The sequence below is a fragment of the Beta vulgaris genome, chromosome 6 (genome assembly GCF_026745355.1).
Source record: "Beta vulgaris subsp. vulgaris cultivar EL10 chromosome 6, EL10.2, whole genome shotgun sequence".
NCBI classification, from domain to species: Eukaryota; Viridiplantae; Streptophyta; class Magnoliopsida; order Caryophyllales; family Amaranthaceae; genus Beta; species Beta vulgaris.
Genome location: NC_079207.1, coordinates 29,036,410 through 29,061,208, shown reverse-complemented (window position 1 = coordinate 29,061,208; position 24,799 = coordinate 29,036,410). Strand labels below are relative to the sequence as shown.

At 36.1% G+C, this 24,799-nt stretch overlaps 1 protein-coding gene across 1 annotated transcript in view; it reads left to right on the top strand.

Annotated features, from left to right (window-relative positions):
* LOC104896528 (hypothetical protein) overlaps positions 1–22,036 on the top strand; it is a 33,265-nt gene extending 11,229 nt beyond the window's left edge. Inside the window, exons 3-5 of the mRNA XM_010683283.4 lie at positions 20,535–20,572; positions 20,656–20,791; positions 21,368–22,036. Of these exons, the coding sequence (XP_010681585.2) occupies positions 20,535–20,572; positions 20,656–20,791; positions 21,368–21,795 (602 nt within the window). The 3' untranslated portion in view covers positions 21,796–22,036. The remainder of the gene's footprint in view (positions 1–20,534; positions 20,573–20,655; positions 20,792–21,367) is intronic.
* The last annotated feature ends 2,763 nt before the right edge of the window (positions 22,037–24,799 follow it).

The window sequence follows — 24,799 nt, the reverse complement described above, 5'->3', positions numbered from 1 at the left end:
GTAATTTTTAGGCTCATTGGAATCATCAATTTCTTGTGCAGCAACCAAAGCATATGTGATATTAGCACTTTGGCCAATGTATCTTTGAGATTGTCTTCTTGGTCTTTGATCCGGAAGATTTTGAGCCTTTGACCACGGTTCTGGTAAACCCCGTCTTTGTGGTAGACGTTGCGGACTCGTATTTTCAATTATAACAGTATTATCGTCACATGGAGGTTGAGCTGAGGAAGTAGGGACACCTTCCTTTGATTTTGAGGATGAGACCTCAAACTCCACCTTCTCTCTAATATTCTCATGATCTGTAATGGTATGAGAAACACAATTCTCTTCTCCAGAAGATATAATTTCATTTTCGTTGAAGGTTATATTCCTACTATAAAAGGTTTTACGAGACTCAGGGTCATATAAACGATAACCTTTAACCCCTGAACCATAACCTAAGAATATGCACTTTTTAGCACGAGGTTCCAATTTCCCATCGCTAACGGGCAAATAAGCACGGCAACCAAATATTTTAAGATTAGAATAATCAACAGGATTACCTGACCAAGCTTCTTCACGAATATTACCATCAAGTGATCTATTTGGGGAGCGGTTTATCAAATAGCTTGCAGTGTTTGCCGCTTCAGCCCAAAATCCCTTTTTCAAGCCAGAATGAGAGAGCATACAACGAACTCTCTCCAAAATAGTTCTATTCATTCGTTCTGCAACTCCATTTTGTTGTGGATTACCTGGAATGGTATGATGTCTTGCAATACCTTCTTTCTTGCAGAACCTATTAAACTCATTTAAACAGAATTCAAGACCATTGTCTGTTCTCGGCCTTTTAATTTTCTTACTAGTTTGATTTTCAATTAAGGTTTTCCAATCCTTGAAAGTTGAAAATACATCACTTTTATACTTAAGAAAATAGACCCAAAGTTTTCTTGAGAAATCATCAATAATGGTAACATATAATGACGTCCTCGTGTGGAAGGAACTTGTGAAGGACCCCAAAGGTCCGAATGAATATGATCTAATGTGCCTTTGGTTCGGTGAACGCCTTTTGAAAAGCAAACTCTTTTCTGCTTGCCAAAAATACAATGCTCGCAGAAACCAACCTTACCGGTACAATGATTGCCAAGGAAACCTCTTTTGTTACTCACTCATGTGGCCCAATCTCAAATGCCACAACTTCGTATCGTCATTGTTGGATGAGGCAGTAGCTGGAGATCCTGTAATAGTAAATCCCTGCAGCACATATAAACTACCAGATTGATTTGCCTTTAATAAACCAAGAGCACCTTTGGACACTTTTATAACTCCACCTTCAGCTGAATATTTACACCCAAGTGATTCAAGGGTGCCTAAGGAAATGAGATTTCGTTTCTAATCGGGAACATGTCTAACACCGGTCAAATAACCTAGTAACGCCATCATTTGTCTTAGCTTTGATCGTACCTTTACCAACAACCTTGCATTGAGGATTATTGCCCATCAAAACAAGACCACCATCAACTGGTTCATAGGTGGTAAACCAGTCTTTATTCGGTGACATGTGAAATGTACAACCAGAATCAAGAATCCATTCATTTCTAGATCTTTGTTCGGAGTTAGTTGCTAATAATAAATCCCCATCTGACCCGGACTCAGCAACACTAGCTTCGGCGTGAGTTTCAGGTTGTTTACCCTTTTGTTCTTTTTCTTGCTTATTTTTCAACTTATAGCAATCAGATATTTCGTGTCCTTTTTTCTTGCAATAACGGCAAAATTTAGATTTGATATCTCTAGATTTTGATTTAAACCTGTTTTTACTTGTACTACCCTTTTCAAAAATTTCTCCCTCTAATAACCAAGCCTTCACCCGAATGTTCCGAATTTATATCGATATTAAATATTTCTTTTGATAATAGGTGAGACTTAACATCTTTAAAGAATAATGTAACATAATTTCCATATAACATTATTTCCTTAAAGTGTCGATATGAGAGTGGTAGTGAAATAATAAGTAAAACGACTTTATCCTCAAGATCAATTTTGACATCAAGTTCTCATTTTGAGTGTAAAGAGTCTTTCCTTGAGGCGAAGTTTGTTTGCAAGGCTTTTGGTCATGTAAACAGGGGCGGACCCACGTGGGGTCCTGGGTGGCACGTGCCCCACCATTATTTTTTTTTTGAAAAAATTAGTTTAAAAAAAAAGTAAAAAAAAAAAAAAAATTGTGTGCAGCTCTCCGCCTTTCAGTGTTCTACACTACACTACTACACTCCTTATACAGTAATATTGAAATTCCCAATCCCAAGTCCCACTCAGGCCACTTTATAAAACCTTAAAAAGTACTTTTAGAAACCTACTGCTAGGTCTGCTACCTTACCTCAATTCTGCAAACACAAGTTACTGACGAAGGGAAGAAAGAAGGCGCCACATCCCACAAGAGTGTGTCAGCGTCAAGTCGGTAATCCATAGACCGATAGACGTGTGTTACGTGTCACAGACTCATAGTTATAGGCAAGTACTCTGTTTCTTTCTTGGAATCTCCGGTTTTCTTTTCCCAGTTCTCTCTTTGAATTTCCAGTTTGTCTTTGTTTCAAATTCCTTATTTGCATAATTATTTTTTTGATTGAAGTTCAATGAAAATAGATTGTTTATTTTTTTTAGTCGATTATTAATTTGTTCAATTGTATTTTGTAAAATATGAATCAAATAGAATTTGTTACAAAACTAAATAATATTATATATAGGATATTCAAATTAAAATCATCAATAAATACTACAATACATATGAAGGAAGTATTTCTGGAATTTTTTGATTTTTCGCATAATATTGCGTCGATTATTTGGTGCCCCACCATTATTAAAATCCTGGATCCGCCCCTGCATGTAAAGAGATTCTAATTTAGCCCAAATATCTGCAGCGGACTTTTCACTCATGACCTCACGTAACACCTCACGAGACAAGCATAACTGAATTATGGACAACGCTTTCTCATCCATATCATCCCATTGTTCATTTGTCAAAGTGGATGACTTTTTGGACTTTCCATCCAAAGCCTTCTTTAAACCATTATGGGTAAGAATAACTTGCATTTGAATTCGCCATATGGCAAAACTAATTTTACCATCAAACTTCTGAATATCAAATTTTGTAGGCATGATAAAAAATCCCAGTTGAATATATAAAGCTCTGGTACCGATTTGTAGGGGTTCAGAGTGCGCGGAAGCGATTGATTCAACCAAAGATTGAGAGAAATTAATAGAGACGATAAAATTATACTGGCGAAAGATGCAATAGTAATTCCACAATGATAAAATGGAATGTTAATAAATATATGGAGAATATACAATGTAAAAATGTTATTATAATTCTAAACAAACACTAAGCTATTTATAATAGCATGACAATGATAAAAATAGCATAGCTAATTATAGGAATGGTTAAGCACACATTCCTCACACAAAAGCAGATAATTCATATAATGTGAATTGTGTTAAATAGTAAACTATTTTACTATGTTTAGTAAATGGTGAGACATTATTTTCCCATAGTAGTTCTTCTGAGAAAGCCATATCTTCCTATTATCCCTGTCTCGATGTATTTGAATCCCAAGAATCTTGTTTGCTGGTCCTAAATCCTTCATTTCAAACTCTTTAGCCAATTGAGCCTTTAATTCTCTAATGCGATCATTGTTTGGGCCTGCTACCAACATGTCATCAACATATAATAACAAAATAATAAAATCCGCCATCACCAAATCTCTTGTAGTAAGTACAAGGATCCGAATTAAGTCTATTATATCCAAGGCTCATTACGAAGGAATCAAATCTCTTATACCAACATCTTGGTGCTTGCTTGAGACCGTATAGAGACTTGTTTAACCTGCAAACCAAGTTCTCTTTTCCTTTTTTCTTCGAATCCTCCTGGTTGGAGCATATAAATTTCTTCTTCAAGTTCTCCATGAAAAAATGCAGTTTTCACATCTAACTGCTCTAAGTACAAGTCAAATGTAGCACACATTGCCAATACCACTCGAACCGTTGTAAGTCTAACAACTAGAGAAAAAATTTCATTAAAATCAATGCCTTCTTTTTGAGCAAATCCTTTTACCACCAATCTAGCACGATATCTCTGCACTTGGTCATTGCCATCTCGTTTGATCTTATAGACCCATTGAACTTCTCAATTTCAAACTTTGCTGTCATTTTTTTTCCCGACTACAGTTGTGTCGACCTTGAACCGACGTCCCTATTCACTGTGAACAATAACCCGTAACTAACCAAAGCTGCTCTGATACCACTGTTAGGGAATTAGAGTGCTTAATGACTATATTTGAAATTTGGAAATAATGAAGAATATATCTATAATAGCTAAGAAAATATAATACTCTAAATAAATATGAAATGACTATGAACGTGCTAATAAATTTAACTTCAAAATGATTACAATTTATATAATCCAATATGCTAAATATAATGAATGGTAATTTATTTTACCTCTAAAGAAACAATGATTCACATTGTTTCTACCGTAAGAATTTTTCCTAAATCTTTAACAAACAACAAAACATTGAAATAAGTTTTCCTTAAAATACTTTTCTTCAAATATGACTTTACAATTTTTATCTTAACATTCTTTGTTGGAAGCGTGATGGACACACGCAATATTTTGGTAGAATAATATATAGATTAGAGGACAAAATGCACTAAATAATAACTCTTATATTTCTTATATGTGTCTTACAAAAAGAATTACATAATGCATTTACATAAGGGTATTGTAAACTAATTAATAAATGGTACTCCTTATTCTTCTCTCGTCATTCTAACATATTAATGACATTCCTTGATTTTCTCCCTATCAAGCATTGTATTGTCAAGTTTAATTGCTAATTTTAACACTCCCCCTTAAGCTTGACCTTCTCACAATCCCGATTAATTTTTGCATTCGAATGAAATCTTCAAACTTAGTGGCGTTGTAAAGATATCAGCAATTTGATCCATCGACTTTACAAACTTTAATTCAATTTCCTTCTGTTCAATGCATTGTCGTATGAAATGAAACCTCGTGTCAATATGTTTGCTTCGGTCATGAAAAACTGGATTTTTGGCCAAAGCAAGAGCTGACTTATTATCGGTCATAATCTTAGTGGACTCCATTTGTGGTAGTTGGAGTTCCTTCAATAATCTTCGTAGCCATATTGAGTGACATGCACACGAGGTTGCAGCAATATATTCTGATTCACATGTAGAGAGTGTAACAATTGGTTGTTTCTTTGAACTCCATGAAACAACATTATTAGTTGTACTTTTGCGATCATCAACATCTCCAGCAAAATCACTATCACAATATCCCTTAAGTTTGAAATCATCTAAAGTAGAGTATAACAACCCATGATCGAATGTGCCTTTCAAATAACGGAGAATTCTCTTTGAGCCTTCAGATGAGAAGTAGATGGATTCTCCATAAAGTGACTTACTAGTCCAACAGAAAATAAGATGTCTGGCCGAGTACATGTCAAATATCGTAGACTTCCGACCAAGCTCTTATATAAGGTTGGATTCACCTTTTCTCCATAAGGATCATTTTTTCGATAATTTCAGCCCACATTCCATTGGAGTGCTCACTGGATTAACATTTAACATATTGAATTTCTTCGATGCTCCTTTTGTATAAGCTTCTTGTGAGATAAAAATTCCTTCATCACCATGAGTAACTTCAATTCTAGATAATAGGACATGAGTCCCATATCTGTCATCTCAAATTCGCGTGCCATTCTTTTCTTAAACTCTTCAAACATTTCGATACTACTTCCTGTGAAAATTAGATCATCTACATAGATGCAAACATAGAACACATCGTTGTTTTTTTTCTTGACATAGAGTGCATATTCATGAAGACACCTGGCAAATCCATTTTCTTGCAAGTATTTATCAAGCCGACTATTCCATGTTCGAGGTGCTTGCTTCAACCCATATAAAGCCTTTTTCAATCTTAATACTTTATTTTCTTGTCCATGACAACATAACCTTCTGGTTGTTCAATGTATACCTCTTCTTCTAAAAATCCATTTAGAAAAGCTGATTTTACATCCATCTGATGAATCTTCCATTGAAATTGCGCTGAAATTAGCAACCTCACTGTCTCTAATCGGGTAACTGGGGCAAATACCTCTTCATAGTCAATTCCTTGTTTTTGCTTATAACCTTTAGCAACAAGCCTCGCTTTGTATCTTTCAACATCAAAATTCTTTAGGCATCTTCTTGTTTTTTCAGCATAGATCTAGCCATGTTGAGAATAGTCCTATTTTTTCTTTCCGCTACACCATTTTGTTGTGGCGTTCTTGGAACAGTAAGTGGTCTGCGTATTCCATGGTCCTAACAGTATTTGTTGAATTCATTGGATGTGAACTCACCACCTCTATCTCTTCTCAATGCTTTAATCTCATAACCACTCTCTTTCTCAACCATTGCTTTGAACTTCTTGAAGGTGTCAAATGCTTCTGATTTATTTTTCAAGAAATAAACCCTTGTTTTTATGCTATTATCATCAATGAAAAGAATAAAGTATGAACTTTTACCAAGTGATGGGGGTTTGATTGGTCCGCATATATCTGAATGCACCACTTCAAGTGGCTTCGTCGCTCTTGAAATAGATTGTTTTGGAAATGCCTTTCTTGGTTGCTTACCAAGTAAACATGCTTCACCAAGTTGATTAGGATGATCAATACAAGGCAATCCTCTTACCATTTTCTTTTGTCCCATCTCTTTAAGACTTCCAAAATTAAGGTGACCAAATCTCATGTGCTACTTCCAAGAAGGATCTTCAGCACAAGTCTTCAAACACATTGGACCAATTGTTTGTAGATTAATCAAGAACATTCTATTCTTCGTTATAGAAACAGTAGTTATTAGATTAGAGTTTCTATCACGAAGCCATAACTTTTGTCCCTCCATCATAATTTTGCATCCATTGACTTCTAAGAGCTGACCCACACTTAAGATATTACTTCTTAAGTTTGGAATGTAGTAAACATCTGGAATTAATTTATGAGTTGAATCTTTTAATTCAATCATAATCGTACCTTTTCCCTCAATTTTTACTTTTGAGCCATCACCAAAAGTAATGTTGCCTGTCACACTTTGTGTCTAGATCAACAAATTTGTTCTTGTCTCCTGTCATGTGGTTACTCGCTCCATTGTCAAGATACCACGTTAAATTATCATCCTTCTTATCTTCTATTTTAAGAGCTAACAAATACTTGATTCTTGTGTATCATCCTTATTTTCAATAAGATTTGTTTCTTCCTGCACCTTTTTTGAATAGCATTCCCATGCAAAGTGGTCATATTTGTTACAATTGTAACATTAAATATTAGCCTTATCATTACTTCTCTGGTATTGATTCATTCCTCTACCACGTCCACGACCTCTGGTACAGGTTTCAACTCTATAATAATTTTGGGAGTTTCGATCATCACCCCCTCTTCCTTGACCACAACCATTGCCACGTCCACGTCCTCGTTGGCCGCCTCTACCACGTGATTGATAATGTTGCTTATCATGTGTAAATCCTTTATTGTTAAAGGATGTCCTGACTTGCAGTGTTGGAAAAACAACAAACTTGGAATCAGGAAATGTTTCTTGTTAATAGCAACTTATGTTTAGCAAAGTTTTTTCAATCCATCAAAAGCTAATGGATGGAAAACAACATAATTGTGGCCATTATTTTTTTTTTTACTATGTTAGTCTCTATATAAACAACAAATGTAAGTTTGAATATTCACAACAAAAAAATATAAAAAAAAATCACAGAGAATTCAATAAAGTTTATTTCATTGTTACAATAATTAATCACTTTCTCCTCCTATATTGCATCTTTATTTTATTTTCATTACATGGTATCAGAGCCAGAATCTTAAACCAAGATATATTAATAATGGCATCCACTAGCAACACATTTCAGGTGCACCTCCCAAAGTTGTCAAATGGAGATGAATATAATGACTAGGCAGTTCATATGAAAGTTTTCTTTCGTGCCCAAGATTTATGGGACGTTGTAGAATATGGTTTTGTAGAAGTAAAAGACTCTACAGCATTTGAGTCTCTTACCAAGGAGGAGAAAGATGCATTAATAGAAAAAAGAAAAAAAGATCAAAAAGCATTATGCTTTATTTTTTCTTCTGTTGAACAAAAAACAATTTTTCAAAAAATATCTTTGGCTGAAACTTCATATGCCGCGTGGGATATTCTGCAGAAGTCCTATAAAGGTGATGATAGAGTTAGACACGTACGTTTGCAAACATTACGTGGACAGTTTGAAAATTTAAACATGAATGAAGATGAAACCGTTGGAGCCTATTTTGATCGTGTTCAATATATTGTCAATCAATTACAAGCCAATGGAGAAGTTGTTTCCGATCAACGTGTAGTTGAGAAAATTACACGATCAACAAATTCTGAATTTGACAATGTCGTTCCAGCTATCGAAGAAGGGAATGATATGTCTCAAATGACCTTAGAAAAATTACATGAACAACGAAAGAAATATCGCAATAACAATAATCTTTCAAATCCTGAGCATGCTCTACAAACTAGAGCACATATTACTACTCGTGGTGGATAGGCGTGGACGAGGGCGCAACCAAGGAAGAGGAGGAAATTTCTTTCCTTCTAATAGAGATAAATATGGAGAAGGTGTTCTTCAGGAGGTCGAGGAAAGACATATAGAGATAAGTCCAAAATACAATGCCACATATGTAAACGATTCGGACATTATGCATCAGAATGTCGAACTAAGCTACAGAGTCATCAGCAAGAAGAGCAAGCTAATGTTGCTCAAGCAAAGGAAACATTAGTCTTAGCATGCAAGCAAGGACCAGATACCGAAGCTAGCAATATTTGGTATCTTGACACAACTTGTAGTAACCATATGACTGGTAAAAAGGAGTTATTCAGCCTCTTGAATGAATCGGTTCAAGGAGAAGTCAATTTTGGGAATAAAACAAGGATCCCTGTGAAAGGTAAAGGTGATATAAGTATCCATTCCAAAGATGGTACTAATGTTACTATTGCTAACGTATTTTATGTACCTGGTTTATATTGGAACTTACTGAGTTTGGGTCAACTTTCTGAGAAAGGACACAAAGTTGTTTTGGAAGATGGAGTTTGTGAGATCAAAGGCAAAAATGAAAAGACCATTGCAAAAGTAAAAATGATAAAAAATCGTATGTTTCCTTTGTCTATCCAGACAAGATCCTTAATGAGCTTACAAGCTATGACCAGGGATAGCAATTGGATATGGCATCTTCGTTTTGGGCATTTAAATTTCATGAGGGTGCTTGCGCAAAAGCAGACGGTGACAGGCTTACCTCCTATTGAAACTCCTAGTAATCCTTGTGAAGGTTGTATACTTGGAAAGCATAAAAGAGATTCATTTCCAGTGGGAAAGTCAAGAAGGGCAAAACAACCACTAGAATTGGTTCACACTGATATATGTGGACCGTGACCGGTTCAGGTAGATACACTTGGTCACAAAAGGTATTTTCTACTTTTTGTTGATGATTTTACAAGAAGAATATGGATTTATTTTCTTAAAGAAAAATGTGAAGCATTAACCAAGTTCAGAGAATTTAGAGCTCTTGTTGAAAAGCAAAGCGGATATCCTTTGAAAACATTGAGATCAGATAGAGGAGGAGAGTTCACATCTAATGAATTTAATGATTACTGCAAGCAAGAAGGAATTCAGCGTGAGTTGACTGCAAGCTATACTCCAAAGCAGAATTGTATAGCTGAAAGGAAAAACCGAACAATTTTTGAGATGGCAAGAAGCATGTTAAAGGCCAAACATTTGCCAAAGCCATATTGGGCTGAGGCTATTGCTTGTGCTGCTTATTTGTTAAACAGGTGTCCTACAAAGAGCGTATAAGGAAGAACTCCAAAAGAAGCATGGAGTGGGAACAAGCCAAATGTCTCTCACTTAAGAGTATTTGGGTGCATAGCATATGCAAAGATACCTGATGAAAGAAGGAAAAAGTTAGATGACAAAAGCCAAAAGTGCATTTTTATTGGCTAAAGTGAGACAACAAAAGGATTTAAATTATATAATCCTGATAAAGAAGAAGTTATTATTAGTAGAGATGTTCAATTTTGTGAAGATGAAGAGTGGAAATGGAATCAAGAGAATGATACAAGCACGGTTCTCATTGAAGAAAATCACGAGAACAACACTCACTTACTTGGTTACTCCTCAAACAATTCACCACCACGTAATGTTACTCCTCAACCATCCAATACCGGGCGACCTCAAAGAAATAGAGTTCCACCAGCTCATTTAAAAAATTATGTAACTTTCAGAGATGACGATAACACCGATGATGATATGTTTGATGAAACCCAGGCAAATTTTTGTTTATTTGCCGATTGTGATCCAATATCATTTGAAGAAGCAACAGAGGATGAAAAATGGATTCAAGCAATGAAGGAGGAGATTCAATCCATTGAGAAGAATGATACATGGGAGTCAACTTCGCTTCCAAGTGGAAAGAAATCAATAGAAGTAAAATGGGTTTTCAAGACAAAGTACAAGCCCAATGGTGAGGTTGACCGCTATAAAGCAAGATTGGTCGTCAAAGGCTACAAGCAAAAGCCTGGAATAGATTATTTTGAAGCTTTTGCTCCTGCTTCAAGAATGGACACAATTCGAATGGTAATTTCGCTAGCTGCACAGAATAAATGGAACATTCATCAAATGGATGTTAAATCGGCATTTTTGAATGGTACACTTCAGGAAGAAGTGTATGTTGATCAACCACCTGGTTTTATTAAGAAAGGGTATGAGAACAAAGTTTACCGTCTCAAGAAAGCCTTATATGGTTTAAAGCAAGCACCCCGTGCATGGTATTCTCGTATTGATACGTATTTGGTACAAGCTAGCTTTCATAAATGCCCTTATGAACATACATTGTATGTTAACTCAAAGGACAATGGTGAGCTCTTGATTTTATGCTTATATGTCGACGATCTAATATTTACGGGGAATAGTGAGAAAATGTTTTCAGAATTTAGAGAAGAATTGAAACAACAATTTGAAATTGACAGACATGAGACTCATGTCATACTTTCTAGGCATAGAAGTGAAACAGAATACTGATGGCATATTTGTCTCGCAAGACAAAAATATGTCACTGATATTTTAAGGAAATTCAAGATGGAAGATGCTACACCCATTCGTACTGCGGTAGAAGAACGAATGGAGATAAAGAAAGAAGGAAGTGGAGAACTAGTTAATCCTATTTATTTTAAAAGTATAGTGGGTAGTCTTCGTTACTTGACATCCACTAGGCCAAACATAGTTTATGGAATTGGACTCATTAGTCGTTTTATGGAGAAACCCTATCAATCACACTTGCAAGCAGCAAAGAGAATTCTTCGGTATGTGAATGGTACTCAGAATCATGGAATACTTTATTCTTCCTCAGAAAGATATGATTTGGCAGGATATACTGATAGTGATTGGGGAGGTGACCTTGAGACACGTAAAAGTACATCTGGGTATGTTTTCTACTTAGGAAATGGAATTATTTCATGGTCATCTAAAAAACAACCAGTTGTAGCTTTATCAACCGCGGAAGCTGAGTATACTGCGGCAACATCAGCAGCATGTCAAGCAATATGGTTACGTAGAATGTTAGAAGATCTTAACTATCATCAACCGTCATCAACCACTATAATGTGTGATAATAAGTCAGCGATTGCACTTGCAAAAAATCCTGTGTTTCACGGAAGAAGCAAGCATATAGATATCCGATTTCATTATATAAGAGAACTGGTGAAACACGAGGAAATCACAATTCAGCAAGTCCGAAGAACAAGTTGCAGATATTATGACAAAGCCTTTGGAGCCTGAATTATTTGAAAAGTTTAAACTATGCTTGGAATCTCAAACTATGCTAGCAAAGGATCAATTTGATTCAAGTTTGAGGAGGAGTGTTGGAAAAACAACAAAATTGGAATCAGGAAATGTTTCTTATTAATAGCAACTTATGTTTAGCAAAGTTTTTTCAATACATCAAAAGCTAATGGATGGAAAACAACATAATTGTAGCCATTAGTTTTTTTTTTACTATGTTAGTCTCTATATGAACAGCAAATGTAAGTTTGAATATTCACAACAAAAAAATATCAAAAAAAATCACAGAGAATTCAATAAAGTTTATTTCATTGTTACATTAATTAATCACTTTCTCCTCCTATATTGCATCTTTATTTTATTTTCATCTGGGAATTAGCAAATTCCTGTTTTCTTTACATGCAGTTGCGCATCTTCCTTCTTTCCTTTCTTAACCATTCGCTGTTCATGGGCTCAAGTGACCCATTTAATTCATCGATTGTCATTGAATCCGAGTCCTTATTTGACTCTTCGATAGCAACCACTACGTGGTTGAAATCAGAATTGAGCGAACGCAATATTTTTTCTACTACTCGAGAATCTTCCATCGATTCTCCAAGCCTCTTCATTTGATTCACAATGTTTAGAACTTTTGTGAAATAATCTGAGATGGATTCTTTCTCCATCATCTCAAGTTTCTCAAACTCTTCTCTTAGAGTTTGAAGTCGAATCTTCTTTACTCGACTTACACCTTCAAACAAATTTTGAAGGGTATACCATGCTTCTTTTGAACTTGTTGCATTAGCAACTTTTTCTAACATGTCATCATCCAAACCTTGATGGATGATTGTAAGTGCATTGACTGCATTCTGATCCTTTTTCCTCTCGTTATCCAAAGCTTCTTTCTCTGTTTGGTTTAACTTTGTTTCATCTTTTGGTTGTGTATAACCTTTCTCAACAATCTCCCAAATACCTTAGGCTCCAAGAATTGTTCTCATACGTAGAGACCACTTATCATAATTTTCTTTTGTAAGTTTGGGATATTGGAAAGCTACAACATTAGTTTTTTACGCCATAATATAAACACTAGCTCTGGATACCACTTTGTTGGAAGCGTGATGGACAATCACAACAATGTTAAGATAAAAATAGTAAAGTCATATTTGAAGAAGAGTATTTTAAGGAAAACTTATTTTAATGTTTTGTTGTTTGTTAAAGATTTAGGAAAAATTCTTACGGTAGAAACAATGTGAATCATTGTTTCTTTAGAGGTAAAATAAATTACCATTCATTATTTTTAGCATATAGGATTATATAAATTGTAATCATTTTGAAGTTAAATTTATTAGCACGTTCATATTCATTTCATATTTATTTAGAGTATTATATTTTCTTAGCTATTATAGATATATTCTTCATTATTTCGAAATTTCAAATATAGTCATTAAGCACTCTAATTCCCTAATAGTGGTATCAGAGCTTTGGTTAGTTACGGGTTATTGTTCACGGTGAATAGGATCGCCAGTTCAAGGTCGACACAACTGTAGTCGGGAAAAAAAAATGACAACAAACTTTGAAATTGAGAAGTTCAATGGGAACAATTTCTCATTATGGAAAATGAAGATTAAGGCAATCTTAAGGAAAGATAATTGTCTAGCGGCAATTGAAGAAAGGCCAACGGAGATAAATGTCAAGTGGAATGAGATGGATGGCAATGCAATTGCTAATCTACATCTGGCATTGCCGATGGTGTATTATCTAGTATAGCTGAGAAGAAAACAACTAAAGAAATATGGGATACTCTTACGAAATTGTATGAGGCAAAATCTTTACATAATAAAATTTTCTTAAAGAGAAGACTCTACACCTTACGTATGATGGAGGGGACTTCAATGACTGACCACATCAACACCCTTAATACTCTATTTTCACAACTAACAATGGGGCATAATGTAGAGACGGGTGAACGTGCCGAAATTCTACTTCAGAGTCTAACTGATTCATATGATCAAATCATCATTAATTTAACTAATAGTAGAAACCTTAGTCTTTGATAATGTTGCAGCTGCAATTCTTGAAGAAGAGAGTCGGCGCAAAAATAAAGAAGATAGGGTCGGAGGCTCACAACAAGCTGAGGCCTGGACGATGATGAGAGGGAGGTCAATGGAACGTGGCTCTAATGGGAGTCATTATCAAAATAGATCAAAATTTGTAACTAAGAAAAATGCCAAATGTCATCATTGTGGCAAGAAAGGGCACTACAAAAGGGAATGTTGGTTTCTCAAGAAGAATGAAAATGACAAAGGGAATAAGCCCGAGTCATCAAAAGCTCAGGGATGTGTTGCAAGTACTTCAGATGATGGTGAAATTTTATACAGTGAGGTAAGTACTATTACAGAAGGCAGAAAAAGTTTCACTGATGTCTGGCTTATGGACTCAAGAGCTACATGGCATATGACCCCACAAAGAGAATGGTTTCATCTCTCAGGAGGATCTGTATTCATGGGAGACGATCATGCTTTGGAGATTGCTGGTATTGGTACCATCAAATTGAAGATGTATGATGGTATAGTTTGGTCCATCCAAGAAGTACGACATGTAAAGGGCCTAAAGAAAAATCTATTGTCTTTGGGACAATTAGATAATAATGGGTGTAAAACCTATGTTCAAGATGGGATCATGAAGATAGTGAAAGGCGCGCTTGTGGTGATGAAAGCAGAAAAGCTAGCTGCGAATCTATTCATGCTTAAAGGAGAAACACAACAGGAAGGAGAATCTTCAATTGCATCATCAAATTCAACCGATAAACTAACAATGTTGTGGCATCGTAAACTTGGCCACATGTCAGAACGAGGTTTGAAGATTTTAGCTGAACAGAAGCTTATTCCGGGGCTCAAAAAGGTTTCATTACCCTTTTGTGAGCATTGTGTTACTAGTAAGCAGCATAGATTAAAGTTTAATAGTTCTAATGGTAGAAGTAAAGCTATTTTAGAACTAGTTCACTCTGATTTTTGGCAAGCATCGGTTCTGTCCCTAGGAGGTGCAAGATACTTTGTATCTTTTATTGATGATTACTCCAAGAGATGTTGGGTGTACCCAATTAAGAATAAGTCAGATGTATTAGTTTTCAAAACATTCAAAGCGCGAGTGGAGCTTGAATCAGAAAAGAAGATCAAGTGTTTAAGGTCAGATAATGGAGGAGAGTATACTAGTGATGAGTTTGATAGATTCTGTCAACAAGAAGGCATCAAAAGACAGTTCACTATGGCATACACTCCACAACAAAATGGAGTAGCAGAGCAGATGAATAGAACCTTGTTAGAAAGAACAAGAGCGATGTTGAGAACTACAGGAATGGCCAAATTATTTTGGGCTGAAGCAGTCAAGACCGCTTGTTATGTGATCAATCGGTCACCATCAACCACAATTGATCTAAAGACTCCAATGGAAATGTGGACTGGTAAGGCAAGTGATTATTCTTGCTTACTCACATTTGGAAGTTATGTATATGTTATGTACCATGCCCAAGAAAAGTCAAAATTGGATCCGAAATCCAGAAAGTGTATTTTCTTAGGGTATGTTGATGGAGTTAAGGGATATCGCTTGTGGGATCCAATTGCCCACAAAGTGATAATTAGCAGAGATGTGATATTTTTGGAAGATAAAGTACAAGGAGAAGAAAATGATAGCACTTTAAAAGAAGAACCAAAGACTGTAACAGTTCAAATTGGAAATCAACAAGAACTAGATGCATTTGAAGCACCACCTCAACACGAAGGACAAGAACAAGCTGAGTCTATTGCTAAACAAGTTCGAGTATCAACTCAAGAGAAAACCAGCTTGGCATTCAGACTATGATATGGAGGAAAATGTTGCATGTTGTCTATTAACAGAGGATGGAGAACCATCAACTTTCCATGAGGCTACAAAAGGCCAAGATGCTTCTCTGTGGATGACAGCAATGCAAGAAGAAATGGAATCTCTCTATAAGAATAGAACTTGGGATCTTGTTCCACTACCACAGGGAAGGAAGGCCATTGCGAACAAATGGGTCTATAAGATCAAACAAGATGGCAATGACCAAGTGGAGAGATATCGTGCTTGATTGGTGGTAAAAGGATTTGCTCAAAAAGAAGGCATTGATTTTAATGAAATTTTTTCTCTAATTGTTAGACTTACAACGGTTCGAGTGGTATTGGCAATGTGTGCTACATTTGACTTGTACTTAGAGCAGTTAGATGTGAAAACTGCATTTCTTCATGGAGAAGTTGAAGAAGAAATTTATATGCTCCAACCAAGAGGGTTCGAAGAAAAAAGGAAAAGAGAACTTGGTTTGCAGGTTAAACAAGTCTCTATACGGTCTCAAGCAAGCACCAAGATGTTGGTATAAGAGATTTGATTCCTTCATAATGAGCCTTGGATATAATAGACTTAATTCGGATCCTTGTACTTACTACAAGAGATTTGGTGGTGGTGATTTTATTATTTTGTTATTATATGTTGACGACATGTTGGTAGCAGGCCCAAACAATGATCGCATTAGAGAATTAAAGGCTCAATTGGCTAGAGAGTTTGAAATGAAGGATTTAGGACCAGCAAATAAGATTCTAGGGATGCAAATACATCGAGACAGGGATAATAGGAAGATATGGCTTTCTCAGAAGAACTACTTCAACAAAATATTATGACGCTTTAACATGCAAGATTGTAAGCCAATTTCTACTCCTCTTCCTATTAATTTCAAATTATCCTCAGGTATGAGTCCTAGTAGTGAAGCAGAGAGGATTGAGATGTCTCGAGTACCGTATGCATCAGCAGTTGGTAGTTTAATGTTTGCTATGATTTGCACAAGACCAAACATTATACAAGCAGTGGGAGTGGTTAGTCGATACATGGCAAATCCTGGTATTGAACATTGGAGTGCTATAAAGAGGATCCTAAGATATATTAAGGGTACATCAAATGTTGCATTATGTTGTGGAGGATCAGAATTTGGTATCAAAGGATATGTTGATTCGGATTATGCAGGTGATCTTGACAAATGTAAATCCACCACGGGTTATGTGTTTACTCTTGCCGGGGGAGCTGTAAGTTGGATTTCAAAACTATAGTCCATCGTGGCTACTTCAACAACAGAGGCAGAATACATTACAGCTACTCAAGCTAGTAAGGAGGCCATCTGGTTGCAAATGTTATTAGAGGAGCTTGGACATAAACAAGAGAAGATTGTTTTGTTTTGTGATAGTCAGAGTGCTTTGCACTTAGCAAAGAATCCAGCATTTCATTCAAAGACAAAGCATATACGAGTTCAATATCACTTTGTTCGAGAAAAGGTGGAAGAAGGGAGTGTGGATATTCAGAAAATTCATATGAAAGATAACCTAGCAGATGCTTTGACAAAACCGATCAATAATGATAAATACATATGGTGTCGGACTCTATTGGTTTAACCAACACGTAAGCAGCATAACAAGGAATTAGTAAAATATGACTTTAAGTGGGAGAATGTTAAGATAAAAATAGTAAAGTCATATTTGAAGAAGAGTATTTTAAGGAAAACTTATTTTAATGTTTTGTTGTTTGTTAAAGATTTAGGAAAAATTCTTACGGTAGAAACAATGTGAATCATTGTTTCTTTAGAGGTAAAATAAATTACCATTCATTATTTTTAGCATATAGGATTATATAAATTGTAATTATTTTGAAGTTAAATTTATTAGCACGTTCATAGTCATTTCATATTTATTTAGAGTATTATATTTTCTTAGCTATTATAGATATATTCTTCATTACTTCCAAATTTCAAATATAGTCATTAAGCACTCTAATTCCCTAACAGTTTAAAGGCAAGTTTGGAAGCTTGACCCGGATTGGCACAACTTTCAAGACTTTGCTTTGGAAGTTAAAATTTGCATACCATTGTTTCACTATCATGGGTATTCCATAAAAAAGATGAAGACCTGAATATAATATAGTATCCCTAACATCTCTATATATCAACTTAATCATAAAATATCCTTCCTCATGTTTAAACATTTGGGGCTCTTCACTTATATTCCACTGAGTCATAACATATGATTTCAAGGCAGTCAAGGTTGGATTCTGACCTACAACATATAACAATCACAACATTGGCCCATATCTCATTCATTCTTTTTGTCTCCTTCTCTAATCTAGCAGTAGGTATACCCTCAACAATTACAGGAGCGACAAATTTTAATCCCATACCTTTTATCGGAGATTTTGCTATGATTGGTAAATGGTTTCCAGTTTTTCGGGGATTCCTCGCCAAACATTACCCCTGCAGCTTCCTTCTATTGAATGTTACTTGGAATTGTCACACTCTGGGTTTTAGTGGTTACTCTTCCATTAGATTCCACCTGTTCTACCTCCTTCGCTGGCTCTTCCTGAGTCTTAAATGATTCACCAGACTTCCCCCTACCCGTGTGCTAGTTCCGGCTCGGAAGTCTTCTTCTTCCGTCCCATAAGGCCTGAGGGCGCATAATAGCAAGAACCTTATCGTGCACCAGAGAGGGTTTTGGGAGAGAAGGGTTTTTCTTCCTATTCTTCTTCTTCTTCTTTTATCACTTTAAACTCTGTCTCATTTTTTCAGGCTATAACCTTGTCAAAGTAAGTGTATGGTTGGTACCAAGTAGAAAAACAGGCAAAACTCAGCTGGTGCTTCAGGTACTGATTCTCATTGATATAGGGAAGAACTAAGTTTTGGGATTATGGGTAAACACTGCCCTTAGGTTGTTAAGGGAAATTACAGTCAGAGATGTTGTTCTCCCATTCTGTCGGGAGCTTTTTTCCCGTAGGGCTGTTTCAATTCTAAGGAGTTGCAAGGTAAGCTTTAGCATTGGTCTCAATTTTGAGTGTTATGATAAGTGGGACATGGGTCATTATCACCAATGCAGGGAGTCAAGGGCTGATCACTATCCATCTTGAGGACAAGGTGGAAGTTTGGGCGGCTGAATGCAATTAATAGATCCAAGGGGAAGGGGCACTTTGGGTAGTAGCTTTATAGGTTACTTATTAGTAGCTTAAAGATGATAAGGAACTGGTTAGACAAGAAATGCTATAGATCGAGCAGATTAGAGAGGGGAAAATAATGTTGAATATTGTGAGAATTCTCTTAGGTTTGTTTTGCTTTCTTTGGGAGAGATCCAAGCCTCTGGATGCTTGAGACTAAGTAAGTTTTGTATAAGTCCGTCTTACAATATTATTAGTGTAAGACCACCTCATTTTTTCCCAAAAGGGATGACGTTGTACATTATGAGGGTCACTTTCAAAGTTGAAGGGGTCACTTTGAATAAGGGGTCACTTTTAGGAGAAGTGACTCCTTTAAGGTAAAACGTTACCCTCATCTTACCATAAGTCATGAAAAGCCTGTCTTACGTGAGTATTTGTGATCTTTTGTTTTTGTATATACAACATTGTCAATCAGATTCACATTTTCATTTCTTCATCATTTTCTCAGATATGTGAGTTTATAGCAAACAATATTTCGATTTGGATGTTTTTACAACAACTGACAAGAAGTTTTTGCTCTTTCCTCGTGTGATTGACATGTGGAGAGAGGGGATATATTTTTGGGAGTGAAAACGACAAATAAGAAGTGGATGGTACAAGTTTTGTCTTTGGACTGAAAGAAATGCCAAAGTTACTTTGTTTATTAACAAGGGAACTAAGTAATGCAACTATTCATGTGCGTGTCCGCTAGTTTTGTGCATAGGCTGATGGACTGTTTAGTATATCTATGACTTTGAAAAGCGATTGAAGTTAAAATGTGGCTTTGTTGTTGTTCCTTTGTTATGCTTTGCTATCAAGAAAATATCAATTGGCTACACTGGAGAGTTTATTGAAGTCTACCTTGCTTTAGGTGTCAGGACTAGTACGAGCAGTATTTTAAGTAAAATTTCTCAGACTGATAATGGACGTATAGATACTTCCTCCCTCAGTTCCTTAAAGTTCTTCCTTCTTCCTTCTGCGTTTTAGTCCGCTCCATAAAGTTCTTCCCTCTTATGCAGTTATGCTTCAATCCTTAATTGAAAAATGTTTTTCCCCTTTCTTTTCTACCTCACCGCGCTTTGTAGACCTACTTAATTCTAGAATTCTCACACAACCACATTTTCTGTTTTATAAAAGCCAAATAAAACCCCACTTTCGCACTTTCTCCTCCTTGCCCTGGTTCTTGGAGCCACAATAAGAGGGAAGAAATATGGAACTGGGGAGTAATTGATATTAAGTAAAATGAAAGAAAATAGGGGTAGTAAGGAGGGAGTTGTCATCTTATTACACATTATGATTGGTGATGCATGAGCTTCATAGGCCAATTTGCTATAATTATGGATTGTGACCATGTATGTATGAAAAGATAAATAAGGCTCACTATCATTGCATCTATATACAATCACTCATTTCTATATGGTTGTATATGCTTTTGTCATTATAATACACTAGACGTCGTACACTTCATAAAATTGAGGGCTGTTCTGCTGTCTCTGTGACAGAAGAATGAAGTGCACCATGTGATTGATGTCTTTACATGTTCCTGCATATTGAAAAATATGTCATTTCTCGACCTTCCTTGCATAAACAGATAATTGATCTCTCTTGCATACCTGTGCTCTAGTACTACTCACTTGTTTTGTGTGTGTTTCTGACAGAGTAGTTGGTATTCATGCTATGGAAGCCCCAGTTCTTCACCCAGTAAGTAGTGTGACTGAAGTTGAAGACCAATGCATTCAATATCGTAATTGCCTACACTAATTGAGAATTCTGGTTTTCATTAGATGTCAGAAGGGCTCTTCAACTTTGTTGTGGGATGGACCTTCATGTTTGCTCCTCTGCTGTACACTGATTTTAAGAATGACAGATACAAGGGATCCCTTGATGTATTATGGGGACTTCAGATGTTCCTGACAAACAGTAAGTTCCCCTGATGACTCTTTTGCTTACTCTGGGAAGTCTTCCCTGATTTTGCTCTGCTGATCTGAGGTTTGATAAGACTGTTAGTGGTATTTCAGAAGCTAACTTTGACAATTTGATCAGAAAGATTACTTTCAAAAGCTATAGCAATATAAAAAGATCGCTCACGTTGGGACAGGGTACTGACTACTGGTCTTTATAGCATTTTTCACAGTTTGACATGTAGGCCTTGATTCATGTTTTATAAACTCCGCTTCATATTGATAATCAACGGAGGTCTTGATCTTCGTAATTCATCATAATTTTCTCCCTTTCCAACAATCGGAATAAGTTTCCTGTTTCTTGATCATAGAACTTGTGTATACGCACTCTGAAGAAGTGGAAATTTGATTTTTTTCGTTGATGTATCATTCAGTCATCTGGATTTACTAGTTTAACATCTTTGAGTAGTCATGTATTCTAGGAACAGTATCTTTCTGTTCTACGCATATTTTTGTCGTCTTTATTTTTTGTACAATAGTAGTACTACATCTAATATGACTATATACTAATACCATTGTTGTATATGATTCACAGCATTCTTAATACCCTACATGGCTATCAGACTAAATGATGCTGACGTGAGTGACTACCCAAGAAAGGCCTCTCAACTGGGTAGTGTTATGGTCAAAGGTGCGCCTGTAGTTGGTTTGATTGGTGGGCTTGTGTGTGCGATATCTGTTCTATGGTCTCTGTATGGAAGAATGGATGGCGATTTTGGAAGTTTAAGTGACCGCTGGAATTTCTTGTTAAATTATCTAGGATCCGAGAGGCTGGCTTATGCATTTATCTGGGATATTGTTCTTTACATGATATTCCAGCCTTGGTTGATTGGTGGAAACCTAGCAAATGTTGCACAAAACAGAATTGTGTTCGTCAATTACGTTAGATATATACCGGTTGTTGGCTTGCTTGCTTATCTTCTTTGTCTGAAAAGAGAGGGAGTTGTAGAGCAGCTTGAATGATTTAATTAGGAAAATAGCTCACTTGCAGGAGTATTTATATCTAAATTATCCTCTTACACATTGTAGTCAAATCTGCTGGGACAGATTCTCCTCAAAAAACAAAAACAAGCTGCTGGGACAGACATTGTTGTAATAGTTTCCAATAGTCATGGTACTTGAGAATCGCTGATGACAAAAAAATTTCATGCTTCTGTAACCTACCAATGATAAAAAGAAAATGGATTTATTTGTTTCATATTCATTACTCTCTTTTATAAATAACTTAAATTCAACTATGTGCATAACAGCATAAATGAATTGCTTAAAAACAAAACGCACTATAAAGACAAAATCTAAACCAGTTAATTATTCCCTCTGTCCTAAATTAAGTTTCCATATGTTTAATTTTCACAAATTTAATGTCTCTTTTGGTAAAAAAAATCAGCTATTTTTTCCGATAAAATTAAACCCACCCTTTATCCACCAGTTTTCCTTTCTATTTTTAACTCTTGCTAAAACTTTACGCAGTTGACGATTTGGCATTTCGATTTCAAAACTACATCTTCAAGTCTATACGTTAGACCAAGTCCCAAAGCCATCATTGGAACTTTACCTTCTTCCCAAGGGCCACCCAGCTTGAGAGCACTCATCTTCCTTCCAATTGCATAATGCAAACTCTTCGTCAATTTCAATGGCCACTAATATTTAATAAGGCATTCGCATAAAACTGATCTCTATTATATAATCCAAGAGAGGAAGTGTGGTGTCCTCTTTTGAAGTGACTAAAATACCCTTTAATAATTTAAAATAATATTTTTGTTGTAAATAAACAGAAGAGGAAGAGAGAATCGTGTTGTATATTTATTCCATGTATTCCGGTATATATATATATACAATACAATAGTTAGGGTTTGCTTGGAGAATAAAACCCTAGAATATCCCGGATATATTAACGGGGGTATAATGGGCATCCATATTATATTTCATAACACTCCCCCTTGGATGTCCATTATACAAAATAAAAGTTCTCTCTTAAAATAAAATATTTCCTAATGCGCGTAAGATGCTGCCTCATTAAAAACCTTACCAGGAAAACCCAGTGGGAAAAACCATGGTTAAGGGAAAAAGAGTGCAGCGCGCATCTACTCCCCCTCATGATTACATAACTTGAGATCTTTGAGACGACGTAATCCAATACGGTAAACTAATTTCTTGAAAGTAGCGGTGGGAAGTGCCTTGGTGAAAGGTCTGCCAAATTTTCACTTGAACGAATCTGTAGAACCTGTACATCACCATTCTTCTGCAGTTCATGGGTGAAGAAGAATTTTGGTAAAATGTGTTTTGTTCTATCACCCTTGATGTATCCTTCCTTGAGCTGTGCAATGCATGCTGCATTATCCTCATACATAACTGTTGGAGCTTCTTTCCCTATAGATATGCCACAATCTTCTCGTATATGTTGAATTACGGACCTTAACCATACACATTCACGACTAGCTTCGTGGATAGCTAAAATCTCTGCATGGTTGGAAGAAGTGGCTGCAATGGTTTGCTTCATGGAACGCCAAGAAATGGCAGTACCACCACTTGTGAACACATATCCTGTTTGATCGAGCATTATGGGGATCAGACAAATACCCTGCATCTGCAAAACCAATTAAGTCTTCTTTGGGTTGGTTAGAAAAAATAAACCCATATCTTTCGTTCCTTGAGGTAACGAAGTACATGTTTTATTCCATTCCAATGCCTTCGAGTTGGACATGAGCTAAACCTTGCTAGCAAGTTCACAGGAAATGATATGTCAGGTCTCGTATGGCTAGCAAGATACATCAATGCCCCTATTGCACTTAAGTATGGTACTTCAGGACCAAGGATTTCTTCATTGATTTCTCGAGGACGGAATGGGTCTTTATCAACATCAAGTGATCTTACAACCATTGGGCTACTCAACGGATGTGCTTGATCCAAATAAAACCTTTTTAACACCTTTTCCGTATATGTTGTTTGATGTACAAGGATTCCATTCTTTAGATGCTCAATTTGTAGCCCCAAGCAAAATTTTGTCTTTCCAAGATCTTTCATCTCAAATTCTTTCTTCAAATATTCCACAGTGTGTGAAATCTCTCAGGGTCCCAATAATATTTAAATCATCAACATACACTGCAATTATTACAAATCCTACCCCAAATCTCTTTATAAAAATGCATGGACTGATAGGGTCATTCTTATAGCCTTCACTTAATAAGTACTCACTGAGGCGATTATACCACATACGCCCTGATTGCTTCAATCCATAAAGAGATCTGTTTAATTTTATGCAGTAATGTTCTCGAGAATTAGAATTTGCTGTCTGGCAGTTTAAATCCTTCTGGGACTTTCATATAAATGTCATTGTCCAGTGGCCCATATAAGTAGGCTGTGACTACATCCATTAAACGTAAATCAAGTCCTTCTCTTATTGCCAGACTAATAAGAAATCTGAAAGTAGTTGCGTCCACCACAGGGGAGTATGTTTCTTCATAATCAATTCCAGGTCTTTGTGAGAATCCTTGTGCAACTAAACGTGCTTTGTATCTCACAATTTCACCATCTTCATTCTTCTTTCGCACAAAGACCCATTTATGTCCCACTGGTTTTACACCTTTAGGTGTACGGACTACTGGTCCAAATACTTCTCTCTTTGCAAGAGATTTTAATTCTGCCTCAATTGCTTCCTTCCATTTTGGCCAATCATTCTTTGTGACACTCTTCAATAGACTTTGGTTCATGATCCTCATTTTCTTCCATAACATCAACTGCTACATTGCATGCAAAAATTTCATCGACGTCGATTTGATTTCTTCCATTTTATTCCAGACATGACATAATCAGTTGAGATCTCTTCATTGTCAGGTACCTGAATTTCTTCCTTTGCCATGTCTAAAGTCTCTCCTGGAGATCCTTCAAATTCTTTGTTTCCTCGGTCTGGCCATTATCAATTCCTGCTCCTTTTCTTTTCCGAGGATTCTTATCTTTGGAACCAATA